This window comes from Eucalyptus grandis, chromosome 8 (assembly GCF_016545825.1).
Source record: "Eucalyptus grandis isolate ANBG69807.140 chromosome 8, ASM1654582v1, whole genome shotgun sequence".
Lineage (NCBI taxonomy): Eukaryota > Viridiplantae > Streptophyta > Magnoliopsida > Myrtales > Myrtaceae > Eucalyptus > Eucalyptus grandis.
Genome location: NC_052619.1, coordinates 37,629,316 through 37,649,705, shown reverse-complemented (window position 1 = coordinate 37,649,705; position 20,390 = coordinate 37,629,316). Strand labels below are relative to the sequence as shown.

Genomic DNA, 20,390 nt, shown 5'->3' with positions numbered 1-20,390 from the left:
TTTACTGGAAAATGCATATTCTATGATTGTGGATGAGTTAAGCATGCTATAAATCTATGATTGATGATGGTGCATAAGTAGTGTTTATTGTGTGTGCAAATTGATGTGAAATGGTCTAGGATGGTGGTGTAGGACAACATGTCTCATGCATGGTGTGCAATGTGATTTTGGCACATGAGCATGCTATGTGGAGGTGTATATGTGTGTTGGTGATATCAAATAGGGCAGCATATGGTATTATAATGAAAGATTGTGGTGTAGTGAAATATGTGAATGAATCAAATTAAGAGATATTCCATTGACTAGCGTCCTGATGATGCCTCTAGGGAAGTGGGGATGCCTTAAGCTGTGTGGTTTGGGATAGTGACCCTTGGATATCGAGATGCCTCGGAGGGAGATGCCTAGGGCCAGCATCCTTGGAATTTCGGCCAATGATCGGAAAGTGATTTGAATGGATCTGGGCAGCGTCTCGAGTTCAATCACTTTGAAATTAATTCACAAAGCATGTAAGTACATGTGATGGTGAAGATGTGTGCCATGTGATGCATGGACGGATTTGTGTGTGCCTTGTGGTGTGGTCTTCATGTGTTTTACTCACTTTAGTGTGTTTAGTCCACATGATATTGTTGGTACCATATGCTGCCCTATTTGATATTGTCTACATTCATGAGTTATTCACTATTTTGAGCTGTGTTCACTTATGAGCGAAGTTAGGATCTTATTATTTAATGCCATGCTTTATCCTTTGCTGGGCATTGTTGCTCACCTCTTATTTTTCCCTCTCGAATCATTCACGATGAATATGCCACCATTGGTGACTAATGGTACGCCAGTGTACATGGTGGACACATATAGGAACTTTGAAGATCAAGAGTCTAGCCTTACTTTGACTCGTTATGTTTATACAGTATAAATAGATGATGGGCGTCCCAACCCTTTTCCATGTGTTTTATGTCCGTATCTCAACATGAATGGGAGGTTGTATGGCCCCATCCGTTGGTGATGTTTTAGGCGTGGAGATCGGAGGCGCGCATAGTAGGGAGTGATGTGATGGATGAGGAAGACTATCATGTAGAGGAGTTAGGCATCCTTTTGGTCTCTCCCAAGTGTTTTGTTCTGGTCATCTTGATTGTATTTTGACTATGTTAGTGTCTATTAAGATGTTGTTTTCCTCATGTAATCCATGCATATAATGAATGAATGGAAGGAAGTTATTATGAATCTTGCTTTAGAGTGCATCACTCTTATATTATGAATGTAAATTGATGTATCATCTTTCGCTTGTGTAAAACGAATACAAGATTACGGTCTAGGGTCTAGAGGGCGACAACTTGGGACATCACAAACTATGTGTTAATGTTTCTAAAAATTGATGCAAAAGGGCTAAGATGATGAGTACATTGATGGGCATATATAAGGAAGAATATGCAAAGATTTGGGATTATATCAGGGAATGTAGGCTTCGAAATCTATCTAGTAGAATTCATGTAGAGATTGTGGGTTGCCTAATCATGGGACACAATTTGGTATGATGCTCATAAGCTTTGATGCATGTATAAATGTATTTTTGGTTGATTGTAGGAAAGTGATTGGATTAGATCAAAGTTTTTTGAAGGGTTGTGCAATGAAGAGTTATTGGTTACCTTTAGGAGAGATGTAAACAAACAAATATTTCCAATAGCTTGGGCTGTGGTAAGGTGGAGAATAAGGACAATTAGTCATGGTTTTGGAAAAATTTAATGGCTAAACTTGGAATAATTGATGAAAGATGTCGGCATTTATGAGTGATCAACGAAAGGTACTTGTTGAGTTATTGTCTTGCTAATATCATTTATATAGCTTACAAATGTTTGCTAGTTTTGTAGGGACTTATTCTAGCTATAGCTGAGTTAATACTATATGCCGAGCACAAAATGTATGCTCGGCGCATATATGCAAAGAGCATAGAGGTGATTGACTACGGAAGTAATTTTGGTTGATTGTAAAGAGAATAAATATGGCAAATTTCGAAATCCATGAGGAAGCTCTAAATGCCTTTCAATTGAAGCTTGTGAAGCATTGTTCCAAAAGCAAAGTATTTGTGTAGAACTTTCTTTAGCAAATAATTCAAGTGCGATATTGTTGATAACAATCTTTATTAGATTTTCAATGGTAGGATTATATAAGATAGGTGCAAATCAATTGTTAGTATGCTTGAAGACATTAGAGTTATGGTTATAACATGACTACAAAGATAGAGAGATGAATGTTTAAAGTGGCCTAGACAGTGTGAGCCTAAGATTATTAAAAAGCTAAAAGACAACATTACTGTTAGTAGGTTCTATCAAATCAATTTGGAATGAGGACAATGGATACGAGATCATGAATGATAGTGACAAGAATGTTGTCCATTTGTAGAGAAAAAAATGTTCCTATCAAGCATGTTGATTGAATGGAATACATTGTCCACATACAATTTGCGTCCATCTAATGGAGCAACTCAATCTAGAGGATTATGCAGAAGATTGTTACAAAAACAACAAGTATCTTTTTGTATACCAATTTATGCTGTAACCTTTGAGAAGTAGCAAGTTGCTAGAGAAAACAAACCATCAACCCCTAGAACTTCTAACAATGAAGAAGCAAGTTGGCAGGCTTAAAAAAAAGGAAAATGCAAGAAATTGAGAATAGTAGTAATAGAATGAGCAAGGTTGGTGGACAATTTAATGCTGACATTGCCATAAAGAAGGGCATAATAGAATTGGTTGTCCAACTAAAAAGAAACTACATTACCAACTTAGTCCAATAATGTACAACATATGAGTAAATGTTAAGCATAAAATTTTTCCTTCTCATTTATGTTCGAGATTTATTTTTAACTAAAAATTTATTCCATAAATTGAAAAATGAAATTGTTTTATCAAACGAATTTTTTTCCAAATCTATTTTCAATAACAAAGAAATAGGTTTGGAAGTTGTGGCACCTGTTTCTACTTGAATTTTCAAAGTCTGGAAAAGAGGGCATACCCATTTTTACTAGAAAATGGAGTTCTAATAGACTTAGGATTCGATTTTGAACCAGCTCACGAAAGGTTCCACTCGAGAACCGTACTTGAAATTAATTTAAAATGGGTATATCAAAAGAGCCGGCCTGAATAGAGAATCGAACCGGTCAAGGCCCAATCTCCCATCTTTTCACTTTGGAATCGAACCAATACCCATGCGAAACAGCTTAAATTTGGCCGAGTAAGTCCGGTCTGATTCGGTTCCCGGTTCGAAACCGGCCCATTGCTCACCCCACCTCAAGTTCATTTCCCTTTCCCTCTCCAGCAAGCAAAAGCCAAGCGAAAACAAAAACCAGATCCACTCCCCCCCTCTCTTTCCTGGCCATATAAAAAGGGGGGAGATCGATCGTCGTCGGCGTTGTCCCCCGCCGATCCCAACCGCTTCGTCCGGCGATCGCGAGCCGCATCGATCCGAGCGGGAGCGATCGTCCTCTCTCTCTCTCGATTTCCCTCCGATCGGAAGGGGACCGGAGCCCATGGCCGGCGTCTCTCTCAAGTGCGGCGACTGCGGCGCCCTCCTGAAGTCCGTGGAGGAAGCTCAGGAGCACGCCGAGCTCACTTCCCACTCCAACTTCGCCGAGTCCACCGAGGCCATCCTCAACCTCGTCTGCGGCGCCTGCGGGAAGCCCTGCCGATCCCAAACGGTGCGCGAATCCCTCTCGCCCCTCTTCTTTTGGGAGTTCTAATCTGAGCGCTTGAACCCGTGCGTGGGTCCGAGGGTGCTTCCCGGCGCCGGTCTTTCGTTTGATTTGGATTGGTTGGATTTGTTGGGAGGGCTCTTTCGTGTCGAATTGTGGGTTAAGGGAAGCAGATCGAGTATTGCGGCGTTGGAATGTAGCTGTCCTGCGGGAAATCGAATTGTGTCCCCTTTTCGTGTGATGAATGAAAGGGATTCGTGGTAAAATTACAGTTTTGTAGCCTTGTAGAGGGGAATTTGTAGCTTTGCCTCAACTCCACTCCCAAAAAGAAAATAATTGTTTGTCAGTTAGAAAAGGCAGGAAAAGGGAAGATAGTACAGTTGCTGGTGCGGCTTATTCTGTCCTTGTCAAATTTTGAGAAGGAAAGCCTGTTTTCCAGAGCATTTCCCTTGAGGGGGTTGGTTCTTGATGGTATGATTATGTCCAGAGCTTAAGTGTTACTATTTGTGATTCTATTGGATAATTTGTTATATGAAATATACATGAATCAGTTGACTCCATTGTGTATTCCACATTGGAAGATTTGTTGACTTTAAGGCGCTCTGGTATTGGAGGGAATGATCTGCTGAGATCTTAGCTATGTTTGATATGGTAAGTAGAAAATAAAATTTGCACTAATTGAGATAAGTAGGAGAAGTGAATTGAAGCTACTGTGAACCCTCAATTTGTCATTTGCTTTTTTGTTAAAGGACGAATTCTTTCTCACTGATATCATTCTGAAAACCTTGTAAGGTGAAAATATTTTGATACTCATCAAATAGTTCAGGGTCAGACCCTACTTAGTGGAAAAGGCCTTGGTTGTTGCTGTTGAAATGTTTTGGTCCTGTACAGTGCAAATATGAAGGTTCCCTATTAAGCTTTTGAGAAATTTCCATTTTCATTAGGAAACAAGATGAAAAACGATGTTTGAACTGTTTCATCTCTACTACCTATTAGGAACTTGAAGGTATTTTCGTTTGTTGAATTCAATAAATATATTTCTCTTACCATCTTCAGTAGTCATCATTTTAATCAAGCTAGAATGGTAACCACAAGTAATTCTTCAGCTACCTCCTCTCTCTATTTCAATTAAGTACTGCACATTCACTATCTCCTTCCTTTCTCTAATTTTGCAGGAGGTATGTCTTTTTCCTTTAAACTAGTTATTGGAATAAAGGAATTAGGCATTGTAATGTCTTTACCTTTTAGGACAGAACGTTCTACTGGTCCATGGGGTTAATATGTCTTTACTTCTAATTACCAAGGAAAATCAAAATGTTGGGAAACTTTTATTTCTAATTTGAATAGGTTCTTCCTTGATCTTGTTGTCAGGAAACTGATTTGCATAAAAAGAGAACCGGGCATACTGAATTTGTTGATAAAACTTTGGAGACAGCAAAACCAATAAGTTTGGAGGTTCCAAAGGTTGCTGCAGAATCGGCAGATGCTCCAGATGTAACAACTAGTGACCAGGCTGAAGGTACCTTTCTGGCTTGATTAGAAAGTGTGCAACTTGAGATTTACTAGCTGGTGGATAATGTTCTGAATCTCTTTGGGATAATCCTTTTCCGTGTGATTGAGTGTTTAGCATGAGGATGGATTGCATGTACTAATGTTCGGGTTTCTATTTATTTAGTCTGATTGAACATTTTTTTTTTCTTTTTTGGTGCTCTGATAATATCCTGCACCACAGATTGTCAAGTTGTCTGCTAGTGATCAGTCGTTTGAACTGCCATTATGTATCCTCTTTTTGTCTCAACTTAATTTTGCAAAAAGGAGAAGGGACAGTTCTGGCTCTTTGATATATATCAGTATGAAGCTTTACCTTTTCATGAAGCTTAATCTTTAGTTGAACACTGTCAATTCTTTTTATTTTTGCATATTGTGCATGTACATGCATTATGGAAAGTTTGGGAGTTGCTCAGCCATGTATCTGCAAAGTTTGATGTAACCTTTGATTGTCCATTTTCTGTTCTGCCATTGTTTGACCATGTCTTCAAGTATGTACATGAAGTGTTGTTGTCAAGACTCAGGTGGTTAATGGGACTAAAAGCATCACTGGTTGCATTTGTCTGGTGAAGCTGAGGAGGATTTTGCAATAATTGGAAAACGGTGATGGCCTGTTGGATTTTCTTCATTTTTGGACCCTAATGAATTATCTGGTTTTAGGTTTTGGGTTGTGGGACTGGTTCAAGTAAATTTAGGAAAACCTAAGGTTTGGATTCATTTGGTTGTAATCCTGTAGCTTGAAGTCAACTTGCCATGTGACAGACAACACATGTACCTTTGTAACAGTTACATTTGTAATTTCATTTATTTATGAACATAAAAATATTGGAATGGTGGATCAGGCATATGTACAGTTCTTGTGTATTGTACTGGATTAGACTTTCATTAAAGGTGTATACTGGAGAGAAACTGTAATTGAGCTGGTTCACGATCTGCATAGCCATAATCATATCTTTACTTTCACTCCATATTTCTTGATCCTTTTTTACTAGATCTGCTTGTATCCATTGGTCCTTACATTAGATTTCACTTGAGTCAAGCAAAAATCTGGATCATGAAGGGAACATCGAGTACTTTTTTTCTTTGTAGATAGATAATTACAAGTTTGAAGGCCTGCCTCTTTCTCTGCCTCTGCTTTGTATATTTGAACTAAACAAATATTTGCCATCTCATTGTGGCTGTGGGACGAGTAGCAAATGGGCAAATGCCCACTTAGTTGACAATAATGAGATTAATGATGCTTTGCTTTTTATTCAGAGATGATTGTGCCTGAGGTCAACAAAGAACTTCTGCAAGAACTTGAAGTAATGGGTTTCCCCACAGCACGAGCTACTCGAGCTCTTCATTTTTCTGGTAAATATAAATTTTACTCAAGTGTTAATTGCATATTGTTGAGGTGAATTTATGAAGTACTACAGATACGTGCCTTCTTAATCATGGCTACTGCATTTAGTTTGATGATTGGTTTGGAATTGCTTCTAATAATTTGAGTGTTCAGCAGTATATTCGAAAGTGTTAGCTTTGGGTGCTGTGGGCTTGATTGCTGTGGTTATTTATAGGCAAATCTTGGACTGCTTGGTAGAATTTGCTATCGGTTGTTGATTTATGTGAAAAGGCTCCAAACATACCTATCTAAATCACAAAGGAAAAAACTGTGCTATATGAATTGTTTGATACCAACTAATTTTGGTAAACTACAAAAAAAGAGAGCATATATCCATTCCAAGCAAATGATTTTTGCAGATGATTTTTTAATTTTTTCTGGTGAGTTTAAATAAAATAGTTTCACTTTTGCTGAAGGACTTGAAATCAGTTTCATTCATGGATATGTTTTTGTATTCTGAGGCATGTGCCCAGAGTTTAATATGATGACTTGAGAATGGAGTTTAAATTTGGATTACCATGTTTTTCCTCTTCTGGTTCCTAATAGTCCTTATGTCTGATTGCACTGGTTTGATTTGATACATTTGGGAATGACGACACTTAGCCATTAATGAGAAAGAAATTTGGTTCACTTCATGTTTCTTTGGTTGATTCTAGATTTATGCTTTTACCATTTATGGTTTAGTTGTTTGTTTCTCTTGTGCGGAAAACATTGGTAATGATTAAGGCTCTGATTTGGCTAAAAATGATTACTTGCTAACATGATTTATCAGGCTGCCAGTATTGGAGGCTCTTCTCATGTTTTGAAGTGATATTTTCTCCACTGTCCTACACCTTGAAGTAATTGATTTTAGGCTTTTTATTTATGGGGACTATATTATTAAGTTTTTATTGGCAAGTAAATAGGCAGTGTGTGGTACAATTCCATGCTTGTAAAAAAGAAAAATGTGATGAGAAATTTTGGCATCAGAATTTTGAGTTACCTTCACTTTTGGATTGGGAACAGAAAGACTTACAGTAAAAGCATTGAATTTTTCATGATGAAGTATCTCAACTCTTGATTTTCTTTTCATGCCTGTGTCAATGAGATAACAGTTTAGTAAATCGTGATTTGTTTTTTTAAGGAAACTTAGCTACTTAAAATAAACCAAAACCAGTCAGTACTAAATGATTAAGTTGGAATGTTCATCTGATTAGCATGGTAAATCTTTCTGTGAGGTTGAGGTATAGATGCTCACCTTTATTAAGATTATTTTGTACTGATAGGTTTATCACGATAAAATGGTGGAATTTTTTTCCCCCTGATATGTGCATTTGGGATTCTCTTTTCTTCTTGGTTGATCCATGCTATTGTACAGCTGATGGACTGCTTGATTAATGCAATCATATCCAGCTGAGTGGTTTTGTGATGTGCATGTCTGCATTCAACTCATAGAGATGTGCGGCTATTTGAATGATGGATGATCTCTTTTGTCTCCTCAGGCAATGCCAGTGTTGAAGCTGCTGTCAATTGGGTGGTTGAACATGAGGATGACCCCGAAATTGATCAGATGCCTCTGGTAAGATAACTCTATCAACCTTTTAAAGTTTTTGATTTTCTTCTCCTTTCAATTGACACAGATTGCATCCCAATTTTCAGCCATGTGCCCTAGCAAATGCATAAAGCCCACTCGCTGTACACATATGAAACACTTTCCTTCTTTGATAATTTAGGGCAGCCAAATTGGCCCTGGATATGGAGGCATCAATTTAATCTCCTTGAATGTCAAATGCCAATATATTGCAGGGTTTTTGTTGATTTTTGGGTGACATTTTTCATGTTTTCCTCTGTTGAAGGTAGAGGTACTTAAATTGTTAGTAGAGATATATCTGGATATGAGGTTGCACCTTTAAATAGTTGAACATGCAACAAACAACAAAAAGAACCAAAAGCAAGGGTTTGAATTGAGAAGAATTGAAGCTGGAACAGAAATTAGACATTCCAGGGTTTAGATAAACTGATGGTATTTATATAGAAGAAGAAAACTGAAATCAAAGTGATTGAAAAGACCTCACAAGAATTGTAAAAGGAATATTGAAAATTTGAGCGGCTGAAGCAGAAGCAGCTAGGTTCAAGCTTTTCCTAGTCCATACCTGCAACTAATTTACCAATGTTACTAACCATCTAAAGAAAAATCAAATCATTAATGACTGGGCATTCTTGCACGTATGGTGCTGAGCAATGTAAGATGATCTCAACCCTTAATTGAACATAAACTGTTTCTATTGTCAAGATCATCTACCATCAAATCTCATTAAAAAGTCACATGGCTATTACATTAGCACTTATTAACCTAAAAACATAAGGAAAGACCAAATAAAGAAGAGACTTAAAATTACTAGAAAAATATCTGGTCATGCATCAGCCTTTATTCTAAAAGAAAGAGGCTATACATCATTATTTGAAAGTGAAGGAGCGGCATTGATTATTTGAAAGAAAAAATGAGAAATATCATCAGCTTGTTAGTTTGAACTTCTATTCAGTAGATGATAGGGTATTATCACTTTTACATATCTGTTTGGCTCCTACAAATAGTTTACCTGGCATTGATGATGTTAGGTTTAGTACCTAAAGACACCTTTAATAGAAAGAAGAAAAAGGGACGATGATATTTAGTCATCTGATATTGCACCAGCTCACTGTGGTGGATCGATCTTTCTATACTTCTGGCCATTTTATAGACTTATAGTAGTCATGGTATCATGATTATACTACACATTATGCATGCTTGTTGTATTTTGTTTGATAGATAAGCTGCAGGACATTGAACATCACTATTGTTTACTTAAGCCTAAATTTTACTGAAGTGACAAACCTCTTCTAGGTTATTGAGCTTCAGCTTGTCCTCGTATAATTCTGTTTAGGTCTTTTGAGTTTGTCAGGTGCCTGTTAACACCAAAGCTGAAGCTCCTAAGCCGTCTCTCACCCCAGAAGAAATGAAGCTTAAAGCTCAAGAACTTAAGTAAGGAATAATGTATATTGTTGGCAGTTTAGACCACGGTATTCATCATCTATGATTACTGTCTCTTTTTCTGTGCTTTTTACTATTTCCTATAATTCCTAAATTTGATGGGATTTTGATTTAATTGAATGGATTCTGGTACTGCTGCAAGCGTGAGTGTTTGTGCACTTTCTAGCATTCATCTGTTGTCAATTAAGGCATGGTTTTGAGGGAGACATGTTGCTTGAATATTATTTTTCTCTGACTTCTATCTGCGCATGTTGACATTTTTATCTTATCTTGCAAATTATTAAATGTTACATATATATATGCATGTTTACTGTATCTGCATTAGATACAAAACAAAGTACTTTGATAAAACTTACTTTTTATTTCCCTAATTGGTAAAATCATAGCATAAACATTTCATTTCACTGCATGGTGATTTTTCTCTTAATTAAACTGTAGGGAACGAGCTCGCAAGAAGAAAGAAGAGGAAGAAAAGAGGATGGAAAGAGAGAGAGAAAAGGTAATTCTGTTCTTTCACATATTTTTCCAAGTCATTTCATCACTCTTTTTTCTTTTTTGCAATGTTGGTGTGTTTACTAACTTGGTTCATATCTTGATGTGCATGTGACGCAGTTCCATATTTTGTGGTAATCTAGACATTCTTTTATAGTGAAACATTGAACTCCATTCGTCACTTTTTAACGATAAAATGTACAAACTTTAATTTGTCTTAGAAATTATATTTGTTAAAATGAATTTAGATTGTGAAATTTATGAAGGATTAAAAATTTCGATAACATGGTGATTTCAATTTGTCTGCGAAAATGAATCTTATTTTTTGGTTGCATCGGAGCAGTGGACTCACTAGGCTTTCTTTTAGATTGAAAAGATGAACTGTAAGCATGAAAATCAATTTAAGCAACATTCTGGTAACAAATTAATCTAATTGACCTGCTGTGGTTAAAGTTCTTTTGACCTAAGCTGGATCATCTAGCTTATATTGTACTTTTATACTTGATAAATTACTTAAGGTGATTGAAGAATAGGAAAAACAAAAGAACTTGGGGTGCATGAAGAATAGGAAAATACATGTTCAACTCTGGGATGGTCTTCTATTGTAGGCCCATAGATTTCGATACGTTTGTGGGCCTAGCTCGTGAAAGTTGAAGCTGACAATGAGACTGCAAACTCCATTCCATTCTCTTCCACTTGATAAGGGGTAAAGATGATTACTGGATGTTGAGGTTATCATAGTATGGCAGTTATCAGAAAAATAATATATGTAGTTATCATACTGCTGGGATATGTCTTCAAAATATGAAGCAAGAAGTTTCGTGCATAAAATGACTAAAGAAGCTGCAATGTGTGGTTTTTAATCCCATGAAAGTTCACTTATCTTTCAAATATTTAAGTGGGCTTTTGAGATAAGCTAACAAAATTTAACCAACAGAGTTGAAAATTTATTGTTTTTGCTTCAGTAATAATGAATTGGAGAGCAGTACTCTTAATCAGTTTCTATCTCAGTCAAGGACTTGAAAGTTCAACAGCTGATGATTCTGAGTATTTGGGTCTTGCCAAAGCATGTTATGGCATGACTATCCATGCGGCACATGTCACTTTGTAGTAGAGGAAGGCTTAAAAGGCTTGGAAAATCTCACTCAATTACCTTTCTTCTCAGTAGAATTAACATTCAAAATTTGGAGCATCATTATTATGTAGCAAATTTAAAGGGTGTATCCCAAATGCAATCTGGATTCTGCTTAATGCAATTTGGAGAGTACCTGTTGTTAAGGAACCCATCATATGCTTGTCTGTTAGGTTTGCTTGTCTAGGGGTTTATGTAGGCCTTCGGTACATGTAGTCTTCCTCCTCTAATAGCTTAAGTTCTTCAATTACATATTTTAGCATTTACATAACTCAATGTTATACTGTAATTTAACCTTAATTTGAGGTATTGTATCTGTGTGAACACATAATCATTAAGCAAGAAGCGCATCGTCATTATCTAGGTTGTACCTTTCAGAATACTCTGCAACCGACCTTTTCAGTGGTTTTTAATATGAGCTTTTAAGCGTACGTGGCAAGGTTGCCTCTGGGAGTATGTTCATAGTTTTCTTGTCAACTTTCATTGTGAAAACCACCCGCCGAATTTTGCAGGAAAGGATTCGAGTGGGCAAGGAACTCCTAGAGGCAAAGCGAATTGAAGAGGAAAATGAAAGGAAACGGTTAGTTATCAATTTATATTATAAATAGTTTTAGAATGCAATCATTATGAAAAATTCTCCTAAGAATACTCCAAACAGTTTTCTGTTGCTGTGACTAAGGCCTTTTTTCCCTTCTACCAGTTTGATGGCTTTGCGGAAAGCTGAGAAGGAGGAAGAGAGGAGGGCTAGAGAAAAAATTCGTCAGAAATTGGAAGAGGACAAGGTATAGAGCATGTTCTGGTTGTCGCAGCATTCTAGTTATAGGATCCTGTTATGATGCATTACTCATCTAAATCTCTTTTATGTGGGATGCACGTTTTCTTTCTTTAGGTAGAGATAACTTCTCAAGCTGAGTGTCACACAATGAAGTCACTATCACATGATCATCATTTTTTTCTAACTGTTGAGTGCTTAGTTCAGATAAGTACGACCACCTAATGCAAGCATTAGATGTTTTATTTGTAGTTTACTAGAAAGATTAATAACTCCAAGAAGGAAATTCAAGTTTTAGATTCTTTAAGTTTATATATCTGCCTAGTGATGTTCCATCAAAGATTCCGGTGGGTGTGATTTTGATTGACCTGACTGTATACTAAGAACTACAAAAGTAGAGTAACAGAAGTGCTTGTCAGCCAATGCTTTTGAACACTTGTCACCGTAAGCTGGTTTTAAGGACAAATATCTCAATTCCTCCAACAACAAAAATGCTATACGGAGATTTTGCTTGATGGCTTTTTTGTTGTAAGAACAATGATCACCTCTAAAGTTTAAAATAGCAATTGGAGGGCAGCAGCTCGTATGCCTGCATTTAAATTCTTGGGATTAACTGAATTCAAACAAAACAAAAAACCATTGAGATGCTTTCTAAACCAGGCTTTATTTTTGAAACAATTTTTGAGACAGTAACTACAAAGCTACTTGCGGATCAGGTTGGTGCTGTTACTGAGGGAAAGCAAAGAGCTGTTTTTAAGACCATTTGGACATGAGGCAGGGTCTTATATCTGATCTGTTTCTGACTGTGAATTATACAATCGTTTTCTGGTCATGACCCGTGTTTCCCCACTGAACAAACTGAAACAACAGGAAAATGCCATTGAGCTGTGGGTGATGTCGATATTCTTTATTGGAACCTTCTTTCAAACTGTACAAGTTTTATAACCATATACAAGTTGGCTTAGCAGCTGCTTGATCTCTTCACAGGCAGAAAGAAGACGGAAGTTGGGACTGCCACCAGAAGAACCTTCAACTGCAAAACCATCTACACCTGTTATTGAGGAAAAGAAGGTAATGGGCTTTACTGATGAAACAATCTTCTATCCTTTTGTTTTCTTTAAAACTATTGGGGATTCTTGTTTAAGTTCTTTGTTGTTTTATGTCCTAGTTCTCACTGCCTGTTAGACCTGCCACCAAGGCTGAGCAGATGAGAGAATGTTTGAGATCACTCAAGCAGAATCACAAGGTAAAAAGCCGACGTGTACATTGTTCTGTAACTATTATATGCTGTCCGTATGGTGATGTCCTCATGTTCCCTGAAAAATGATGCGCTTCTATTGTTTCCCTTCTTTATTTGAATCAATTGCTTTTGATTTCTGATGCATGTATCAAGAATTTTGAATGTAATAAGGGAGGACGACTTTATTCTTGAGGAGAATGCTATGTTTATGCTCCTGGCAATAATTCTAGATGGCTTTTATGGATAAAAAATTTCTATATTTCTGAAGTGTTAATCTTATGTAGTGACTATGCTGCATTGCTGTTGCCGTTAATTTTGTTTTTTGTTTTTTGTTTTTTTGGCTTTACTTGAAATAGGAGGATGATGCTAAAGTGAAGAGAGCATTCCAGACTCTGCTAACCTACATAGGGAATGTTGCCAAGAATCCTAACGAGGAAAAATTCAGAAAGATCAGAGTCACTAACCCATCCTTCCAGGTTTGAATCTTGTTATCATTATTTGGGTTGTTGGAAATGCATTAAAACCTTCTCGATGGATTGCCAGATACATAGATGATTTAAACCTACTACTGTCCTTGAGACCCAGAATTGCCAGTTTTGATGGATTCTTTTCTTCCATCTATTTTGCCCCAATCTGGCAATTTTATCAAACAAAAGCAGATTTTTCTAGCTGATGTATATTCTACGTCTCCCTTAAGTCCTTTTTCTTTTCCATCCCTAGTTTCTCTCTTTCCTTTTTGGTGATGAAGCAGAGCAGCATAAGAAAAATTATTTCCACATGCATTAATAGAAAGTTGTGGACATTGTAGCAGCCACATCTACTGTAAAGCTCGTTATTCTTTGAGTCGAGCTATCATACTTGTCATTTGTACGCAACCAAGTCAGCTACTTGTGCATGCATTTCTTTTGCTAGATCAGTTGAAAAACGTAACTATATATAAATCATGAATATTTGAGCCATGCAGAGTTGTGATCGTTGATGGTAATAGGTGTTCCTTGCTTGCGTGCTTCTTCAATAAGATTCTGACCTAGCCGCATGTGTCCATGCAGGAGAGGGTGGGTGCATTGAAAGGAGGCGTTGAGTTTTTGGAGATCTGTGGGTTTGAGAAAATGGAAGGCGGTGAATTCCTGTTTCTGCCTAGGGACAAGGTTGACATGGCTGTGCTGAACTCTGCCGGTTCTGAGCTGGACTCAGCGATTAAGAATCCCTTCTTCGGGATACTCTGAGTCAAAGTTAAGTTCCTCATTTGTAGAATCGTTGGGAACTATTCAATTTAAGAAACACATCAGAGTTCATAAGATGGGTGCTGACTTTGCCTGAATTGGTGTATGGTTTGGGGGAGTTCGACCAGATTTGTTCCGTTTTGAGAATGGCATGGGAATTATCTATTTATTCGGAAAGGGAAGACGGGGTAGATCTCTCAACCATACTCCAATTGGACCTGCGCAAGTTACTTTGTTTGACTTCTCATTACAGACTCATGTTGGAGGAAAGAGCAAATGCATCTCCTTATTTTCTCTTGTCAATATTCGATAAGAGCGCAGATGGACGAAGCTTCAGTTTGAGTCTGTTCCTCTTTACCTCAGACCCGGTGCAAGGGGCAGAGGATCTTTGTCTCATACGGTGCTTTTGTCGGTGTTTTATTCAATTCTCGGTCACCATACAAATGAGGTCTCCTTAATCTTTGGCCCGATCGCTTGGACTAGTGTTTCAGGGTATTGGCATTCGTTTGATTCGGTTGTCTAAACGCATAGAGTTCAATTTTCTCATTACCCAAACCTTCGTTAAATGCATCATGATGGACCATGAAGACATGAGAATCGCTAGCCAACCTTTCCAAATTAACTCCCTTGTCGAGTAACGCTAGCAAGTGGAATAGCAGTTTATGGAAAATCCATCCACGTCTTTTGCAGGAGCCGGCTAACTCAAGGAAGTTCTCTCACCTGATAAATATTAGTTGGACAACTCCACTAAATAACTGCCTTCCCTTTTTAGATCCTCTGAAATGTCGTACCTTTTAGATTACGTCTTACTAAATCTATATTATCAAGGCAGATGTTGCAGCTACTAAATTTGACGAATCATTTCGTTTCAAGAAAAAGCCTACAAACAGAATTCAATAGCTGCTTTTGCTCTTTTGAGGTTTTTGAATAAAAGGTTTAATATCATGAAAATGCTAAATTGATACACACGTGACGAATTTACTTCAAATTAATTATCACTCATGAGAAATTTATTTTTTGTTAGTTATCATAAAATTTTGTAGTAAAGTTGCTAAGTTGGATGTCATGTGGCAGTTTGTAGGTGTACTAATTTGGGGTTTTACATTCCATTTATTAAATGTGTATTAGTTTATAATTTTTTGTTGTATTAAATTAATTTAATGAAAACTAACATAAAGTTAATTTATCATAAATATATCAGTTTGAGGTGTTTGATTGATGTTCAAAAATTAGTTTGAGATATATTTATCATAAATGTATCAATTTAGGTTTTTTTTTTGTAGTATTAACTCTTGGATAAATTTAGCGGTTAACCACTAAGCTAGTTCCTAGTTCACTTAATGGGCAAAGTATATTGTCCGAGATGCAATTTGAATCCCCCTCTCTTTTTGAGCCCCATGGTACTAAGTTGATGAAGAGTTGGCCACGGAATCATTTCATTAACATTCTCAAGACCATCTCGAGTCCATCAGATTTTAGGAAAGTCGATTCAAATCTATAAATTGTGGCATCCCAGTTTGCCACGTACTAACACGAGTTATTAATCTTTTCACTTTGTAACACAAGCGGAAGTTGAAATTGAAGCATCAAACAAACAACACAATAATGAATTAATGCAAGAGAAGAATAATGACCGACTTTCATTTCATATATTATTTATAAACATGGGTGGTTTTGTGACATCCGGATTTCACCGGACCTCGGAAAAGTAACGGTCTGTCATGGATTGACAAAATTGTTATTGAATTTCGTCATTGGCACCAATTGCGGACACTATTTCATCATCGTCATGTCATCGTGGCACCGCATTCGGCCATCGTTTCATTATCACCCGCCGTCCGAGACATCGACTTTCGGAAAATTCTGTCCATGCATGGCCATATTCACGTCCATTGGCCGGTCAAATAAAGATACGTTTGTGCATGGGGAAGGGAAATTGATGGCCAGAGTTTTCGGTGGAAACCACGTCTCTCTTTTGCTAGTCAACGAAAGAAAGGAAAAGTTGACCGAGAAGAACCGCACGGCAGCCACGTTTTCTGCTCACTCAGCAAGCCGAAGAAGCCCCACGAAGACACGCATCGATGGCCACCGAGACTTTGCTTAGTTGACCATGCAGTCAAACAAACCGAAAGAAGAAGCCACGCAGCAGCTCATCGTGCGCTGGCAAAGGAAGGCCCGGATGAAGGCCCCGTCTTCTCACCCGGCTCCGCCTCTTGCCGCCACCGAGAGAGAGAGAAAGAACAGCGAACAGCGAGCGCGAGAGAGAGAAACCGAGAGTGAGGGAAAGCACGAGAGTGAGAGAAAAAAAGGGAAATCGTCCCCTTTGCCCGTGCACGCAGCCACCGCCCCCGCCGCGCCGATCCAGCCTACTCGACCGAGTCCACAGCTGCCACACCACCGCACCACCTCCTCGTAGTCGACGTCGCAGGACTTAAGGCAAGTCGATATCCACTAACCTATATCGTTGCTCGATAAATACATTTCGCAACTTAACATTATTGTAGGGTACTTACAATGGTTTAGATGTAGTCGACCTAACCGAAGTATTAGGAGCCCTATGTAGAGGATTGGGGTGTAGAGAAACTTCAAATCCTGGAAATGTGAGTAAAGTTGCTAAACATTAGTCTTCTTGACCCCATTGTTGCTTCGTGGATTTGCATGGTTTTGGAATGTACCCATTCTACGCCATATATAGGAAGTTGAATAAGTGATGGTGCATGCATTTGATCTTTTGGTGTATCTGTGAACCATGGATTCATGTGTTATAAGGTTTGTGAGCAACTCCAAAAACTGGAGGTACTAGGCCACTATGGTTGCCGATTTTTGTAGGGCCTTCTATGCTTCGAATTTGGGATGATTTTCTCCATGAAAGTTGTGTTCAACATATATTTATTTCAGAATTTTTGGATTACGAACATCAACTCATGGACCTGATTTCCTACCAAGATTGAATTGTCTAGAACTGCAGTTTTCATGACCCCTGAGACTACACAAATTTTTATAAACTCTTCTAGTTGAAATTTTAACATGCATCCGTTTTGAAAGTTGTTAAATATATTCGTAAGCAAACCATTAAAAATTTTGGGGCGACCGATGAATTTTTGTTGACGCTTAAATGAACTGTTTTCATTAGCGCGAGCTAGCATATTTTAAGAGTTTGTTTGCATTATAAATTTTGATATGAAATTATCTTATTCGACTACTACACCATAGTTGTGAATATTGCTACCATCGGACCCTCGGGTTGACGATGCCCCGGGAGTCGGGTTGCCTGGAGGGTTGTGATGGCAATGCCTCTAGATGCTGGGGACCGGTGAGCCCAAGAGGTTCCCGGGAGTGTCGGGATGCCCGGATGTATGATGATACACATTCTGGAGGGTAGGGGCAACCATTGACATGGTGAGCCTCGGCGATTCCTTGTGATGCTAGGTGAGGTGCGAGATGCTTGGACATGTGACGTAACACACTCTGGATGCCCGGTGACTGAAATATGGAACCGGAGGCTTTCATGACGCCAGGTTGGATGCGAATGCCTAGAGGGACGCAAACACTAGTCCTTTGGGAGTAGATGTTAGTGAACTACAAAATCTATTGAATTCTAAGGTTTCATGGACTTGCTATATCATACCCTTTCATAGACAATCTTATCGGTTTAGTACTTGTCTACTTCTTCAATTATGTGTATTGTTTTAAATTACATAAATTGGGTAATGATAGCTTTATATAATATAGTTTAGTGGAATTTTAACCGCTAAGTAATTGTACTCACCCCTTGTGGGACTAACATATTTCAGACTAGGAAAGAAAGCCGTTGACTGCCCCCACCTCCTAGCACCTTCTATAGTGTCCCCATTGACATGAGATGGGAGCAAATTGAACATCCGAATCCAGACATGCCGGGTGTGACTTTTATCCGGGTGCAAGTGGTCTTGACTTTTGATGCCGGCCTTCCTTCGTGCCCGATAATCCAAAATTTTGTAGTCCTCTATGTTAGCTGGGATGGCCACACGATGGGACCATTGCCGCCGCCACCGGAGGAGGATGAGGGAGGATCTAGTGGGATCAAGTAAGGGGGGGAGAGTGAGAGGCTGCAAGAAAAATTTTCAACACCAGCACCGCAGACGGATGACGCTATAGGTGACTAACCAAATAGTTGGTCTCATTTTGGAATATATATGTAGCTAATATAGAAGTAGTTGGCTTTTTAGTTGTACCGACAAGTGATATCCGTTAAATATATATGTAAATAAAAAGGGTGCCTAGTTAGTGTGTATATTTAATGTGCATCATTCGGAAGTCGGAGGAAAGGAGTCAACGAACTCACTTCCGCCTTATTACTACACAGGGACTAATGAAAAATTTAAAAGACCCCTGAATTGGTGGATTCGCTGAAATCCATTAGTACCACAGTAAATAGTATCAAGAACAAAGAAAAGCAGTGGCGACCCCAGCAGATCAGGGGTTAATAAGGGGAAAGGGGTGCCACAGCATTTCTTTGTTCCAGATGTCCTTTATTACTATGATACTAACGGATTTCTACGAATCCGTGAATTTGGGGGTATGTTAAATTTTTTATCGGTCCCTGCGCAATAATAAGGTGGAAGCGAATTCTTCGTCTCCTTTCCTTAAACTTCCAAATGATGCACATTAGATATATACACTAACCAGACACCCTTTTTATTTACATATATATGTAACGGATGTCACTTGTCGATACAACTAAAAAGCCAACTACTTCTATATTGGCTACATATATATTCCAAAATTAGACCAACTATTTGGTTAGTCACCTATAGCATCATCCGTCTGCGGTGCTGGTGTCCAAAATTTTTCCTACAGCCTCTCGCTCCCCCCCCACCCCCCTTTACTCGATCCCGCTAGATCCTCCGATGGTGGCAGCAATGGTCCCATCGTGTGGCCATCCCAATGTATAAAGTACGACAAAATTTTGGACTACCGGGCCCGAAGGAAGGCCGGCGTCAAAAGTCAGGACCGCTTGCACCCAGATAAAAGTCACACCCGGCATGTCTAGATCCAAATGTTCAGTTTGCTCCCATCTCATGTCAATGGGGATACTGTAGAAGGTACTGGGAGGTGGGGGCAGCAGCAGTATTCTTTCCTAGTCTGAAATATGTTAGTCCCACAAGGGGTGAGTACGACTACTCAGCAGTTAAAATTCCACTAAACTATATTACATAAAGCTATCGTTACCCAATTTATGTAATTTAAAAAAATATATATAACTGAAGAAGTAGATAGGCACTAAATCGATAAGATTGTCTATGAAAGGGTATGATATAGCAGGTCCATGAAACCTTAGAATTCAATAGATTTTGCAGTTCACTAACATCTACTCCCAGAGGACCAGTGTTTGTGTCCCTCTAGGCATTCGTACCCAACCTAGCATCACGAAAGCCTCCATATTTCTAGGTACAGAACACAACTTTCATGCAAAAAATCATCCTAAATTCGAAGCATAGAAGGCCCTACAAAAATTGGCAACCGCAGTGGCCCAGTACCTCCAGTTTCTAGAGTTGCTCACAAATCTTATAACACACGAATCTATGGTTCATGGACACACCAAAAGATCAAATGCATGCACCATCACTTATTCAACTTCCTATATATGGCGTAGAAAGGGTACATTCCAGAACCTTGCAAATCCGCCAAGCAACAATGGTGTCAAGAAGACTAGTGTTTAGCAACTTTACTCACATTTCCAGATTTGAAGTTTCTCTACAACCCGATCCTCTACATAAGGCTCCTAATATTTTGGTTAGGTCAACTACATTTAAACCATTGTAACTATCCTACAATAATGTTAAGTTGCGAAGTGTATTTATCAAGCAACGGCATAGACTACGCGATATAGGTTAGTGGATATCGACTTGCCTTAATGTCAGTGGT

At 38.4% G+C, this 20,390-nt stretch overlaps 1 protein-coding gene across 1 annotated transcript; it reads left to right on the top strand.

The window, feature by feature from the left end:
• The first annotated feature begins 3,323 nt into the window (after positions 1-3,323).
• LOC104414321 (caldesmon) lies at positions 3,324-14,908 on the top strand. The gene is made up of 12 exons (XM_010025384.3): positions 3,324-3,688; positions 5,054-5,201; positions 6,488-6,583; positions 8,096-8,172; positions 9,536-9,615; positions 10,063-10,123; positions 11,761-11,828; positions 11,949-12,030; positions 13,008-13,091; positions 13,189-13,266; positions 13,617-13,736; positions 14,310-14,908. The coding sequence occupies exons 1-12, from the start codon at positions 3,521-3,523 to the stop codon at positions 14,484-14,486; spliced, it is 1,239 nt and encodes a 412-aa protein (XP_010023686.2). The 5' UTR covers positions 3,324-3,520; the 3' UTR covers positions 14,487-14,908.
• Positions 14,909-20,390: the final 5,482 nt, after the last annotated feature.

Bases quoted from the DNA above. Each gene is read 5' to 3' on its own strand.
- LOC104414321 (XM_010025384.3), top strand. From the start codon at position 3,521: ATGGCCGGCGTCTCTCTCAAGTGCGGCGACTGCGGCGCCCTCCTGAAG. The intron at 9,616-10,062 runs GTAAGGAATAAT...ATTAAACTGTAG, and splicing joins CTTAAAGCTCAAGAACTTAA to GGAACGAGCTCGCAAGAAGA. The intron at 10,124-11,760 runs GTAATTCTGTTC...CGAATTTTGCAG, and splicing joins TGGAAAGAGAGAGAGAAAAG to GAAAGGATTCGAGTGGGCAA.